The sequence below is a fragment of the Artemia franciscana genome, chromosome 17, assembly GCF_032884065.1.
Source record: "Artemia franciscana chromosome 17, ASM3288406v1, whole genome shotgun sequence".
Lineage (NCBI taxonomy): Eukaryota > Metazoa > Arthropoda > Branchiopoda > Anostraca > Artemiidae > Artemia > Artemia franciscana.
The window spans coordinates 12,688,219-12,703,827 of NC_088879.1; the positions used below are offsets into that span (position 1 = coordinate 12,688,219).

The 15,609-nt window shown below is 38.5% G+C and overlaps 2 protein-coding genes across 2 annotated transcripts in view; both read right to left on the bottom strand.

Moving 5' to 3' along the window:
- The window catches only part of LOC136037873 (probable ATP-dependent RNA helicase DHX34), a 291,716-nt gene that overhangs the window by 177,296 nt on the left and 98,811 nt on the right, over positions 1–15,609 (bottom strand). The window lies entirely within an intron of this gene.
- Positions 1,513–2,814, bottom strand: LOC136037892 (uncharacterized). The gene has a single exon (XM_065720747.1). It carries the CDS (start codon positions 2,812–2,814, stop codon positions 1,513–1,515), a length of 1,302 nt encoding a protein of 433 aa, XP_065576819.1.

The following is a 15,609-nucleotide window of genomic DNA, read 5'->3' on the forward strand; positions in this document are numbered from 1 at the left end:
TAAAGCTGTATAAGGGTTTGCTTAAAATTTAGTTCTTATATCAATCTGGATTCATTGGATAACTCCATCTTAAAATGGCTACATGTACTAAAATGACCACATGGCACCAAAATATTGCACTTTGAGTGTCAATTCAGGAGTTGATATGCTACAAAAGATACACGGGGTACCATCATAATTAAGATTACAGAAAACCTTAAACACAAGGCTTAAACACCCCCTCTTGTATACTCCCCCTCAAGACTCCTTAATAGGTTTGAAAAATCGTTTGCTGACTAACAGAAGTAGCAGGCTAATTGCTCAGGTCATATCTACGGATCCTATGAACGTGCTTTGTGCACATTCTTCATGATAGCACCATTATTAAGTGCCAAACGGCACTTTTTATGCATTTCTGGAATTTTGGGAATCATAAAACAAGTAGGGGAGACCGGGGCTATTCCGGACGTTTTTCAGATTTTCGGTTGTGTCATTTTCCGTACTGGAACGATCACTGTGTTTATACTTCCTTTTGGAAGGTAAACTATTTGGCAATCCACACCAACAACCTCATTGTCCTATCTACAACCACATTTTCAGAAATGAGATTTTCCCAAGTTTGGTCATGCTGTCCGAAAATGCCCCGCCATGGGGCATTTTCGGACACCCCCGGGGCATGATCGGACATGCCCCACCTCTCAAAGAAAACTACTGCACAAGTGTTAACAAACTTCGTATATTTGTGTAAAAGTAAGAAAAGTAATTAAAAGTACTGGTACTTAACCATCACTTTACATTAAAGGCTGAGAAATCACGTGAAAACACATGTCCAGCAATGGATCTTGCTGTCCCACCTGAGGAACTAGGATCTGGTAAGACTAGGACAATATCCTTTTTGTCGACCGTTGCTTTGTCCTCAATCTCTGGGAATACGAACTTCGGGCCAGTCTTTCTCAAAAACTTGACGTCAGCAACATCGTTATCGATGGACTCGACTAGCCCAACGTAATACACACACGAGGACTTGCTTTTTCCTAATTCAAACTTGACGAGAACGAACTTTCCGATTTGGATGGGAGAAACCGGTCTGTCGCTCGCCACAACATCATCCTCTCCCAAATCAAGTGACATGTCCGACTCATCATCACAAATGTCATCTGGCAGTTCGGGTTCTTATGAACTGGTCTCCGAAACTGAAAGCCTGATGAAAGCTGATGGTTTTCGCTTATTTCCCACCTTGGTCTGTCGACGACCGACCATTTTCTTGGTTTTAGTGATTTTCTTTTGTGGCGTTTTTTTCTTGGCTTTCTTCGCTTCTCTGTTGTGCTTTTCTTTTTCCAGCTGTTCTTTTTCAGGGGTATCTGTCAGTATGCGGGTTTTTCCTCTTTTTCTTCTATTCGAAGGATTTGTTTTTGTTGGGTCAATCCTTGGGTGCGGCATTACAGACTCGGGGGTGATAGGAGCTGTCCCGGATGTACCGGGAGCGGGACCTTCAGGTTCAGAGTCCTGGATAACTTCACCGTGATCTGCTGCCTATGTAGTAGAGTTAGTAGTTGCAGCTAGTGGAACGTCAGTAACGAGAGCAGGGAGAAAATCTGATTCGCCAAAAGCATGACGATTGAATGGGAAAATACTGGGCCTTTGAAACCCAGCAACAATGTTGCTGGGGCAGAACTTATCTAGGAACGGTTGTCGGGATAGCTCGGCTACTTCATGGATCGATATTCTGCCACCTGGATGTGCTATAAGCCATTCGTTGAAACTATTACGTAGCCCGTTTTTAAAAGGTCCATAAACACTGATATAAAGGGGTTGCAGTTTATGTGAACAGTGTGGGGGGAACGTCAGCACAACAATTCCGTTTTCTCTGCAAAAGTGAACAATTTCAACGGAGATATGGCTGCCGTGGTTATCCATCAAAAGCAAGGGAGGATCTTCCTTCGTCGATTTTGTTTCACTTTGAAAATGCTTGATAGAGAGGAGGAAATTGTCATCCGTCATCCAGCCGCTTTTGTTAGACAGACCTAAACTTCCAGGTGGGCCCAGGTTATACATCTGGCAATTCACATGAACTCTAGGGAAGACAAAAACAGGAGGGATAACCCGTCCGGCTGCATTGATGAAAGCTAGCATAGTCGTGTTCTCTCCCCGCTCTGCTGAAGCAATTTGTGAGACTTGCTTAGCCCCCTTCCTGGCTACAACCTTGGGGGGATCCAAAACAGTAGGGATACCTGTTTCATCACAGTTCCAGATTTTGCTAGGTGGAAACTTATGCCTGCTGTAAACTTCTGCTAGGTTGTCATAGAACTTGCTGACCACTGGAGCATTAAACCCGGAAGCACGTGCTTGACTAGTATTTTCTGGAGACCGGATTGATAGCTCATTTCCTCTCTTCATAAACGAAGAGAACCAGTCTAGGCCTGCCCTTCCCTTTTCCGTCCACGTTAAGGGCATCTTCACATTAAGCTTTACTGCAAACTCATAGGCAAGCTTACGAGTTGAAAGCCCTGTCAGCCCATGATTCATCAGCGATGCTGCTTTTAAATATTCGGTGAGTTGCTTTTCTTGCTCTCTAGTAAAAACTTGCCAAAATCCACGTCTCTCAGATGGCAGGACCTTAGCCGGAGATTTATCAGTTTCCAGAATATCGGGCTGGGCATCCAGTTCAGCACGGTATCGTCTAAGGGCATCATTAACTGTTGACTTTTTGAGTCCAAAGTTCTCCGCAGCTGCTCTGATAGAGCTACCATCTTTGACGATCGAAGCGACTGCTCTTTGTAACGTTGCTAGATCAGGGGGTGGTTTGTCTCGTTTTCGCTGATACGTTCGTACCATTTTCTGAAAAGAAATAAAGTATTAGAACTGATAAGAATAATAGTGAAACTATCAAATTATCAAATATATTTTATTTTTTATGTTATTCCCCCCTCTCCCTCTATAAAGTCCTGCCAGTCGTTCTTCCAAGAATTATCTAACTGCATTGATGTTAGGATTTTGATGTTAGTCAGAATTTTAGCTTTAAGAACAACTGCACAGGGGCGATTAGATTAGAATGCAAAGTATTTTTAACGTTATCTCAAGAATAGAAGAGCTTTATTATGTGCATTAAATTTTTACTTCATTAAATACAGATAACTTGTGTTTAATTTAATATTAGAATAGCTTACAGTCTATCTTTTTCCACTATTAAATAATAATGCAATTTCTTTTAGGTTTAAAAAATTACGAACTTTCAAATTTAGGTACACCTTACCATTTTAAAACAATTCTAAAAACAAATCCTAAATAGCACAATTCTACCTCCATGAATAGATGGATCTAAAACTAGCGAAATAGATGGATCTAATGGATACGTTCGTACCATTTTCTGAAAAGAAATAAAGTATTAGAACTGATAAGAATAATAGTGAAACTTGTGCAGGTCTGTGCAGCTTTATTTCAAACTCTGGCAAGAGTTTTAACACTTCACTTTGAACTTCACATGATGGGGGCATTTTCGGACAGGCAAGAAATAATGTCCGTACATGCCCCGTAATCTGTGTCCGGAAATGCCCCACAGTGACCTTTAATAAAAAGATGGCTGCCAAAAAAAAAATATGAAATTATATACATTACTTTATAATTAGAAAGTAGCCAATAGATCACTCTCTTACCTGCCGAAACTGCTTTCCCCTAAAGCTTGCAGAACGCCTGAAAATTGACAAGGAACATACAGCTTGAAATTTAAATTTACCTCCAAATTTGCATCTGACCCTCTCAAAGGAACATTTATTACTGAATTCTAGTCAGAATTTGATCGAACGTGCGTTACATGCTCGCCATCTACTGACATTTTTGTCAAATTTTTGTATCGATATCTGAACGAGCAATATCGTTTGTCCGATCATGCCCCCGTCCGAAAAAGCCCCTGTCTCCCTTACTATAGTGATACTCATGATTGTTAATGTCGTTCAAGATTTCAAAATTTCGAGGAAAAATTACAACTATTATAGGGATTTAACAGAGCAAGGTTTTCATTATAAAATTAAGTTTTGAGAATTCCAATAAGAACTAAAACTCCTCAAATACGACAAGAAATGGAATTACAGCAAACCCAGAAACCAATGCACATTCATAGTTTATTGTGTTATAGCCCCATTGAAATTTACTAATTTTGTTGGTTTGCATTATCTTTTCTAACTATTGCTTGGAATAGCCTGTCATTACAATCTCCTTGGTCAAACATTCTTAATTAGAGGTTTAAATTTCCTTTTTCTTTACTCAGCGTCCCGGCACCCTTATTTAGTGAAAACTAAGCTTACTTAAAAAACTTTAAGAAAGCGATTCTTCTAACTTTGATCGTAGAATAAGAACTGTTATCTATGATTATCTTAAGAGCAAAAGTTAATTACTGAAACATTTTTTCTAAAAAGAGCTGTAGATACAGATTTATCCGTTTTTTTTTCATAGGCAGTGCAATAGCACTGCCTCGGTAAAGAGCGATTTGGGCACAAGGTGTGTTTTTTGGGGGTTTTTGGTTTTAAACCAGGGCACTTTGTATCGAAGGAGTTGTTCTTAGAAACTTTGAAAAGGGCTCATTTGATAAGAAATTGAAAGGGCAAGTGCCCTTTTTTATTGTCGAAAGTGATTGAAGGGCAAATAACCCCCATACCACTCCCGTCAATTCCCCAAACCCATCCATTCAAAATTTTGAGACAGTGATTTTGTTCAACTTAAAGTCCGGAAATCATACAATGAGGATGACCCCCCCCCCACAGCCATCAGGGCATAGGTTGTAAATTTTACCCCACCGTGGGGCATCTTAGCTTTATGTAGAAAGGGTGATCATATAAACTTCAGGGGGGGGGCTCATTGGTTTGGAAATCATAAGTTTTAGTGCCTCTTTTTTTAATATTCACGGTGGTCAGTGGGTGGATATACCCCTATCTCATATTTTCCTAAGATTTATCTAATAGATATTTTGAGATGGTCATTTCTTGTCGTAGAAACTTCTAAAAAGGCTCATTCTATTGGAAACTGAAGAGGTCAGTGTCCCTTGTAACGGTCAAAAGTTATTAGAGGGCAATTAGTCCCCCTCCCACGCCCACCATTTCCCCAAGCACAACCAATCCAAACTTTGAGATAGCCATTTGGTTCGGCATACGTAAAAAGTCCTGAAATTCTGTCTTTGAAGATGACAACCTCCACAGCCCTCAAGGCAAGGGTTGTAAGTTATACCCTGGGGGCGTATGAAGCGCTTATAGAAAGAGTAGTCAGGTAAACTTCTGAGGGGCCTCATTGAATTTGTAAACAGAAGTTCTAGTGCCCTTTTTAAGATTCAAAGTGATTGGAGGGCAGATATCTCCCCCCTTCCCACACCTCACATTTTCCTGAAACGCATCTGATCGAAATTTTGAGGTGACCATTTGTTGTCCTAGAGACTTCTAAAAGGCTCATTCGATTGGAAATTAAAGGGACTAGTGCCTCTTTTAATACCCGAAAGTGATCAGAGGGCAAATCCCCGTTCTATACTCAACATTTCCCCAAAATTTCAAAATTTTGAGATAGCCATTCTGTTCAACTTAGTTGAAAAGTTTGAAAATTATGTTGTTGAGGTTCACAAACGAAGCTCCCCGCCCTCACAGCCCTCAAGGAAAGAGTTGCCTTTAGAAAAGGCGATAGTATAAACTTCGAAGGGGGCTCATCAGATTGGTAATTAGAAGTTCTAGTGACCTCTTTAAAATTCAGAGTGATCGGAGGGTGGATCCCCCTCCCGCAAAAATACATTTGTATTTTTACGAAATACAACTGATATAAATTGTAGTATGGCCATTTGTTTTCGTAGAAACTTAGAAAAAGGCTCATTTAATTGGAAATTGAGGTGGCACTTTTAATGCTCGAAAATGATTAGAGGGCAACTAACCCCCCTTCCAAGCCAACCATTACCCTAAACAAGTACAGTCAAAATTGTAAGATAGCCGTTTTGTTCAGTGTAGCTAAAAGGTCAGGAAATAATATCTTAGAGGATGACAACCCCAACAGCCCTCAGGGCAAAGGTTGTAAGTTATACCCTGGGGGTATGCAACGTTTTTATAGAAAGACTGGTCGTATAAACTTCGGACGGGGCTCATTGGATTGGTAATGAAAAGTTATATTACCTTTTTGAAGATCCAAAGTGTTCGGAGGGTGGATATCCCCCACACCTCGTACTTTCATGAAATGCGTCTAATAGAAACCTTTATATAACCATTTGTTGTTGTAGAAACTTCTAAAAGGCTGATTCAATTTGAATTTGAAGGTGACGGAACCTCTTTTAATAGTCTTAAGTTATTAGGGGGAAACTAACCCTCCTCCCACGCCCACTATCTTCCCAAAGAAGTCGATTCCAAATTTTCCATTTGTTCAGTGTAGTATAAGGATCTGGAAATCATGTCCTTGAGGATGAGAATCCCCCTCTCCTCCCTCACAGCCCTCAGGGCAAGGGTTGTAAGCTATGCCCTGGGGGGGCATATATGTTTTTTTTATAGAAAGGTTGGTCGTACAAACTTTAAAAGAGGCTCATTGGATTGGTAATAAGAAATTCTAGTGCCCTTTTTGAGATTCAAAGTGAACGGAGTGTGGATATTCTCCTACACGTCATATTTTCCTGAAACGTATCTGATAGAGATTTTGAGATGGTTATTTTTTGTCGTAGAAACTTCAAAAAGGCTCTTTCGAGTTGAAATTGAAAGAACCTTTCTTAGTAGTCGAAACTAATTGAAGAACAACCAGTCCCCCTCACACTCTTCAACTTCTAAAGCACATATATCAAAATTTTGAGATAGTCATTTTGTTCAGTGTATTTGAAAGGTCTGAAAATTACGCCATTGAGGATGACACCCCCCCCTGCCCACAGTCTTTAGCACAAGGGTTTAAGCTATGCCCCAAGGGCATATAAGGTTTTTGTAAAAAGGGTGGTCGTATAAACTTCAGAGGGGGCTCATTGGATTGGAAATCAGATGTACTAGTTCCCTTTTTAAGAATCAAGTGATCGGGGACACCCACTTTCCCTTCACCCTTATGTCGGGCTTTCCACAAATGCATCTGAAGAAAATTTTGAGATAGCCAATTGTTCAAAAATTGTCCAAAGATCGTATAATAAGGCTTTTGTGGTGGACACAATCTCCCACGGCCTAGGGGTAAGGGCTGTAAGTTATGCCCTAGGGGCCTATAGGCTTTTTATGGAAGGGATGGTCATTTGAACTTTAGAAGAGGCTCATTTGAATTGAAATGTATAGTTCCAGTTTCTTTTAAAGAGTAAATAATGATGGAGAGCAGCTAACCTCCCTCCCTGATATCGTCTTTTCCCAAAACACGTTCAATTGAAATTGTGATATAGCCAGTTTTTTACCAATAGCCCAAAAATCATTTAGCACTGTATTTAGGGTGGAAATAGTCCTCCAGAGCCCACTGGTAAAGGTTGTAAGTTATGCCCGGGGCAATTAAGGTTTTTGTGGAACGAGTAGTCAAATAAACGTTGGGTCGCATGAAAGTCATTTGATTGGAAGTTGGAAGTTTTAATGCCCTTTTCAAGAGTCAAAAGTTAATGGAGGGTAATCATCCCCTTTTCCTAAGCCTATAATTTCCAAAACATGTCTGATCAAGATTTTAAGAGAGATATTTTGTTCAGCCTTGTTGAAAGGTCCCATAATTATATCTTTGGGGCTGTCAACCTCCCCAAAGTCCTCAGGACAAGGGCTGTAAGTTAGACCATTCATTCATTGTTTATGCCAAGTATAAGTTATCGAGAAGGTTGAAAGTTCTTAAGCCGAACTGGCCAGACATGACAATAAACAACCAAGAGAGATAAAACTCTCCAAATAGAAAACTTCAAACGAGACGACGGCCAGTAGAATTGAAAGACTAAAACAACGCGGATATTTCGCCTGTATCCAAACAAGGCGTCTTCAGCACAAGATAGAAAATTAAAAGAAAACTAATCTAAGAACAAATAAAAACCACCACCAATAATAATAAATACAATTGTCGCTACTTATCCACGTAGGGAAAAGCAGCTATTTGAGTTATTCAATGAGAATCAAAGAGCAACTGAGGAAAAATGTTGGTGGTGGTTTTTATATGTATTTAGATTAGTTTTCTTTTAATTTTCTATCTTGTGCTGAAGACACCTTGTTTGGATACAGGCGAAATATCTGCGTTGCTTTAGTCTTTCAATTCTACTGGCCGTCGTCTCGTTTGAAGTTTTCTATTTGGAGAGTTTTATCTCTCTTGGTTCTTTATTATCGAGAAGGTATATATGTTTGAACTTTAATTTCGAAGAAGACGAAGGGTATTCAGGTGACACTTTCAGAGAATGTTGACGGAAGTATTGAACTAAATAAAATCACGTTATGTGTATACCGATTGTCGAAAGAGTGCAATACAGGAATAACAAAATTATTAATCTCTGAATACCTATTGAGTCACCTTCTTAGTACGGACACCTCTACAGGCCACTTATCATGTCCCCACGTGACTTCATGGGTCTTCCCTCTTCATGGGTCAAATTTTATGGTAGTGAAGGGTACCATCGTGGGAGGATCCTCTCCTGAAGAAAAATTTTGGAATAGGGTGGAAGATCCAGATTTGGACAACAGGCTCTGCACGTCAGTTATGCAGTGGTATGCTCCAGAAAACCACTCAGGGGTTGGCGTCCCCATCCACAGAGCTTGAGAGTGGTAGGTATCGCAAGGTGCCAACGCCTGCCCCTATTGTGGTCACCACCACCCTTTCTAAGTCTAAGTATGAGTTCTTATGACCGTTCGTTATCTCACGGGGAATCAGTCAAAAAAGGAATCAACCAAAAATCACAGACATGTTTAAAATTCTTCAATTTAACTAAACTAAAATATAGTTCGGAGAGCTATATAACCAATCTGAAATAAATATTCCGAAAAATTCAGTTTAAACTAAATTGCAACTTATCTAAAATTCCTTGGTGAAAAGTTTCTAAGAAGTAAAAGGCTCTGATTTACAGCAGATCAAATAATTCTTTCTCGTTTGACCACAACCAAATTAATAATCGTCTATATTTAGCAAAAGATCACTCATTTAAATTTTAGTCAATTATTGGAAAACGGCTTCCATAGTCCACATTCTTTGTCAATCGTGTTTCTATAGCTACCCAGATCAAACGCAACCTAATTCCTCCAAGTAAAGACCACAGATCGATGCACATATAATAATTCGTTGGTAATTCCTTTCCCTTGTTAGGATAATATGGAACATTGGATAGGTTTTTCCCCCCTTGTTAGCATGGTTCTAAGCTAGTATCAAATACTTGTTTCAGTAATGAGCAATTCATTGCCGTATTCTTAATAAATAATCAATTTAAAAGGCCTAAAATTGTTTAGAGTCAATTAAACGTCTTGTTTTTCTGGGGGGCGGGGCACCACTTTATAAAAAAAAAAAATATGTTTTTTGTTAACGCTTTTTTACTCTTTTTTAGTGCGAGGAAGTGTCAAGGGTATAACACTCGTAGATTTTGCGAAATTTTGCACGTCTGGCTGAATTGCTGAACATAATATTATATCAAGCAAAGCTGCATGTAATTCTTGACTGGAGCCAGAAAGGATGACTTTGGTAGCCCTTGAGCCAGATCCTATTGTATAGGAGCCAACATAAAGTTTTATTGTCCATGTCAGAGAGGAGTATCTGAAACTGTTCCGCCAAGTTTTCGTTTCCTTGAGCCGTGTTTCTGCTTTTGGACGGAAAGCTCTGTTAAAGCAGATATCACTGAAGGCTGTTTCGAGTTCAATTGAGGTCTGAAAATTTTCTGCAATAACCAAAGGAATGGTTTTCAGTTGACCTTGGGCCAGAGCTCATTATATGGGAGTCAATATGGAGTTTTAGTCTCTATGTCAGAGAAGATTATATGGAATTGTTCCTTGAGCCGTGTTTCTGTTTTTGAACGGAAAGCTCCGTTAAAGCAGATATCCTTGAAGGGAGCTGTTTCAAGTTGCAACTTTAAATGAGATATGAAAATTTTCTACAATAGCCAAAAAGGATGAAATTGTTCCACCAAGTTTTCGTTTCCTTAAGCCGTAGGTCTACTTTTGAGTGGAGAGCATCCGTTAAAGTAAGATACTAGAGGGAACAATTTTAAGCTGAAGTTTAATTCAGATCTTAAAGTTTCCAGAAATAGCCAAAAAGATTGGTTTTGAGTTACTTGAGCCAGAGCTCATTGCATGAAACCAACATGGAGCTTCACCCTCTATTTCAGAGAAGGGTATCTGAAAATGTTCTGTCAATTCTTCGTTTCCTTAAGCCGTAGGTCTACTTTTGAGTGGAGAGCATCCGTTAAAGTAAGATACTAGAGGGAACAATTTCAAGCTGAAGTTTAATGCAGATCTTAAAGTTTCCAGAAATAGCCAAAAAGATTGGTTTTGAGTTACTTGAGCCAGAGCTCATTGCATGAAACCAACATGGAGCTTCACCCTCTATTTCAGAGAAGGGTATCTGAAAATGTTCTGTCAATTTTTCGTTTCCTTAAGCCGTAGGTCTACTTTTGAGTGGAGAGCATCCGTTAAAGTAAGATACTAGAGGGAACAATTTTAAGCTGAAGTTTAATTCAGATCTTAAAGTTTCCAGAAATAGCCAAAAAGATTGGTTTTGAGTTACCCTTGAGCCAGAGCTCATTGCATGACACCAACATGGAGCTTCACCCTCTATTTCAGAGAAGGGTAACTGAAAATGTTCTGTCAATTTTTCGTTTCCTTAAGCCGTAGGTCTACTTTTGAGTGGAGAGCATCCGTTAAAGTAAGATACTAGAGGGAACAATTTTAAGCTGAAGTTTAATTCAGATCTTAAAGTTTCCAGAAATAGCCAAAAAGATTGGTTTTGAGTTACCCTTGAGCCAGAGCTCATTGCATGACACCAACATGGAGCTTCACCCTCTATTTCAGAGAAGGGTAACTGAAAATGTTCTGTCAATTTTTCGTTTCCTTAAGCCGTAGGTCTACTTTTGAGTGGAGAGCATCCGTTAAAGTAAGATACTAGAGGGACCAATTTTAAGCTGAAGTTTAATTCAGATCTTAAAGTTTCCAGAAATAGCCAAAAAGATTGGTTTTGAGTTACCCTTGAGCCAGAGCTCATTGCATGACACCAACATGGAGCTTCACCCTCTATTTCAGAGAAGGGTAACTGAAAATGTTCTGTCAATTTTTCGTTTCCTTAAGCCGTAGGTCTACTTTTGAGTGGAGAGCATCCGTTAAAGTAAGATACTAGAGGGAACAATTTTAAGCTGAAGTTTAATTCAGATCTTAAAGTTTCCAGAAATAGCCAAAAAGATTGGTTTTGAGTTACTTGAGCCAGAGCTCATTGCATGACACCAACATGGAGCTTCACCCTCTATTTCAGAGAAGGGTAACTGAAAATGTTCTGTCAATTTTTCGTTCCCTTAAGCCGTAGGTCTACTTTTGAGTGGAGAGCATCCGTTAAAGTAAGATACTAGAGGCAACAATTTTAAGCTGAAGTTTAATTCAGATCTTAAAGTTTCCAGAAATAGCCAAAAAGATTGGTTTTGAGTTACCCTTGAGCCAGAGCTCATTGCATGACACCAACATGGAGCTTCACCCTCTATTTCAGAGAAGGGTAACTGAAAATGTTCTGTCAATTTTTCGTTTCCTTAAGCCGTAGGTCTACTTTTGAGTGGAGAGCATCCGTTAAAGTAAGATACTAGAGGGAACAATTTTAAGCTGAAGTTTAATTCAGATCTTAAAGTTTCCAGAAATAGCCAAAAAGATTGGTTTTGAGTTACTTGAGCCAGAGCTCATTGCATGACACCAACATGGAGCTTCACCCTCTATTTCAGAGAAGGGTAACTGAAAATGTTCTGTCAATTTTTCGTTTCCTTAAGCCGTAGGTCTACTTTTGAGTGGAGAGCATCCGTTAAAGTAAGATACTAGAGGGAACAATTTTAAGCTGAAGTTTAATTCAGATCTTAAAGTTTCCAGAAATAGCCAAAAAGATTGGTTTTGAGTTACCCTTGAGCCAGAGCTCATTGCATGACACCAACATGGAGCTTCACCCTCTATTTCAGAGAAGGGTAACTGAAAATGTTCTGTCAATTTTTCGTTTCCTTAAGCCGTAGGTCTACTTTTGAGTGGAGAGCATCCGTTAAAGTAAGATACTAGAGGGAACAATTTTAAGCTGAAGTTTAATTCAGATCTTAAAGTTTCCAGAAATAGCCAAAAAGATTGGTTTTGAGTTACTTGAGCCAGAGCTCATTGCATGACACCAACATGGAGCTTCACCCTCTATTTCAGAGAAGGGTAACTGAAAATGTTCTGTCAATTTTTCGTTTCCTTAAGCCGTAGGTCTACTTTTGAGTGGAGAGCATCCGTTAAAGTAAGATACTAGAGGGAACAATTTCAAGCTGAAGTTTAATTCAGATCTTAAAGTTTCCAGAAATAGCCAAAAAGATTGGTTTTGAGTTACTTGAGCCAGAGCTCATTGCATGAAACCAACATGGAGCTTCACCCTCTATTTCAGAGAAGGGTATCTGAAAATGTTCTGTCAATTTTTCGTTTCCTTCAGCTATGTTTCTACTTTCAAAAGGAAAGCTCCGTTAAACAAGATACCACTGGAGGGGCTGTTTCAAATTAAATTTGAAGTGAGATCTGAAAGTTTCCTAAAACAGCTAAAAAGGATGGTTTTCAGTTATCCTTGAGCCTCACGAAATGAAACATATCACGAATTGCAAAAATAAAAACGAAACATCACTTTAATTAAAAAAAAACTATATTCTGAATACTTCTGCCCCACGTCTGGGAGCCTTTCTGAACCGAAAAAAAGAACGAAAAATCTGCAAAATAAAAGTAAAAACAGATTAAACCAAAGCCACAAACTATAGCAATAATATATATTTTTGGGTTTTCTTCAAACAGTTGATCACGATTTTGATTTGTTTTCATTAAAAATGTTGTTTTGCCAGACACTGTAGGTCCGCAAAGAAAAATTAAGAAAACAACCCCAAAACAATGGGTTTTAATTTCAACAAAGCAGTGAAAAAACAAAACAAAATGAACCACAACTTCAGTAAAAAAAAAAAAAATTGTATATCCAAATATGTCTGCCCCAAGTCCGGGAGCCTTTCTCAACGAAAAAAAAAAGACAAAAAAAAAGAAACAAAAAAAAAATCAAAAAAGTTGTTTAAAGAAATAACAGACACAAAAAACGACAACTAAACACGCGAAAAAAAAGTAAAATCCTTTCTGAAGAAAGTAAAACCCTGTTTTTGTTATTCACTTAATCTTTTGCAAAAGGAAAGCAGTGTGGTCTAAGACAGTATTTCCGCAAAGAAACAATCTAAATGGAGTTTTAAATTGACACATATTACTCTTCTGGCTGTCAAAATACAACTAACTCAACCTCAATCTGTTAAATAAATATTCAAAAATACAAAACCTGATTTCTTTAATACAAATAAAAGCACTATAAATATTTACAAAGACATTTACATATGCAGTGGACACTAAAAACATTATTTAAAAGGACACTTACAAATGGGTCCCACTCGGAGGGCCGGGCGTGACTGGATCCTTCCAGTGGACGCGACAACAAGAACGACGGCCAGAAAGTTTAGTGTCAACTGCGGTGTGTGAGAGTTGGACGACATAATGTAATTTTATAGTATAATATTAATAATACAGGTTTTAATACAACACAGTTTCACGAGAAAAACCAACAGGCATCATTTTTCACGAAGGAAAAAAAAAATTAAGACACATTAAATTTCACGAAGAAAAAAAAATCAGCATACAACAAGTTTCAAGGACAAAAAGTCAACATACAGTTAATTTCCCAAAGCAAAAAACCAACTTACAACTAGTTTAACAGAGAAAAACCAAATATATATATTTGGACAAATATATTAACAAATATATATATATATACATTCTTGTGTGTGGAGTAAATAAATTTAGTCTGACAGAGCCTAATCGACATCTAAATCTTAAAAATAGCCCTTAACAAATGAAAGATATTAATCGTTATTTTCAAATTTTTGTTGTAACAACTAAAGCCTCAAGAAACTACTTGATATTTTTTGTACAATATGTACATGCCTAAAATCCGTTTCTTTTTAAATATCTCCTTCTATTTTTAGCAACCGTTTCCATGTGAATATTTTCACGATTTTGCTACAGCCCTTACGCATGACTCATTTTAGGTTAAAAAAATCGCATCAGTGGGAACAAAGGGTTAGTGAAAAAGTGGCGTTTTGCGGCATGTTTCCTGCCGAAATAAAATAAAATTGGCGAAAGATTTTGATGCTTAAAACACAAATACGCTGCCACTAATTAAAACAAGTGCTTAGAGCTCATATGGCGCTTGTGACGAAGTCGGAAGAGCCAAGAGCTCATATGGTACGAGCTTCAGCAAAATTCTATGAATCAATAGATTGATTTAAAAGCAAAATCAGAAGCTTAATGCCGGTTGAGATTTAAAATAAGAGCTCTGACACACGAGATCCTTCGAAACTTCAAAATTCATTAAGATCTGATCACCCACTCGTAAGTTAAAAATACCTGATTTTTTGGATTTTTTTTCCTCCCTTTAGCCCTTCAGATTGTCGAATCGGGGAAAACTTTTTTGTCAAGTCGATTAATGCAGGTCCCTAACACGCCTACTTATTTTGTCGTCATAGCACGTCCAGAAGCACCGAACTTGCCACAGCACTGGACTCCCCTAATTGCCACAAGGAGACCAGTTCCAGCCCTGTTACGTATCTACGACAGTTGCTTATTCTACACAACTAGTTTCATTCCGATCTCTCAACTCTAAGCGTCTTTCAAGATTTCCGGTGTCCCCTTCTAATTCTCTCAGTGTCACCAGTTCTTGTCGGGATTTAAAATAAGAGCTATGAGACATGAGTTCTTTCTAAATATAAAATTTTATTAAGATCCAGTCATCTGTTCTTAATTTAAAAATAGCTATTTTTTTGAATTAATACCTCCCCCCCCCCCAAATACCCCAAAGAAAGCAGATTCATTCCGGTTATATTAATCACGCATCTAAAACTTGTGCTTATTCTTTCCACCAAGTTTGCATCCCGATCTCTCCACTCTAAGCGCTTTCCAAGATTTTCCGTTTCCCCCTTCAACTCCCCAAGTATCACTAGATACAGTCAGGATTAAAAATATGAGGTCTGAGACACGATGTCCTTCTAGATACCAAATTTCATTAAGATCCAATCATCCATTGGTAAGTTAAAAAAGCCTCTTTTTTCATTTTTTTTTATTTTTTTCAATTCCCTCCAGCCCCCAAAATGGTCAAATGGGGGAAAGGAGCGTTATCAATTCAATTTATGCAGGTCCCTGACTCGCCTACCAGATTTTCATCGTCCTTGCACGTCCAGAAGCACCAAACTCGCCAAAGCACTGGAAATCCCCCCACCCCAACTCTCCCAAAGAGAGGGGATCGGTTGTCAATTACCTATCTAGAACTTTTGCTTATTTTTCCCATCAAGTTTTATCCCGATCCTTCCACTCTAAGTGTTTTCCGAGATTTTCGGTTTCTGTTTTCTGTTTCCCTCCTCTAACCCTCTATATCCCTGAATCCAATTCAAATTGAAAACGGAGCATCTGAGACATATCTATATATCAAGTTTCA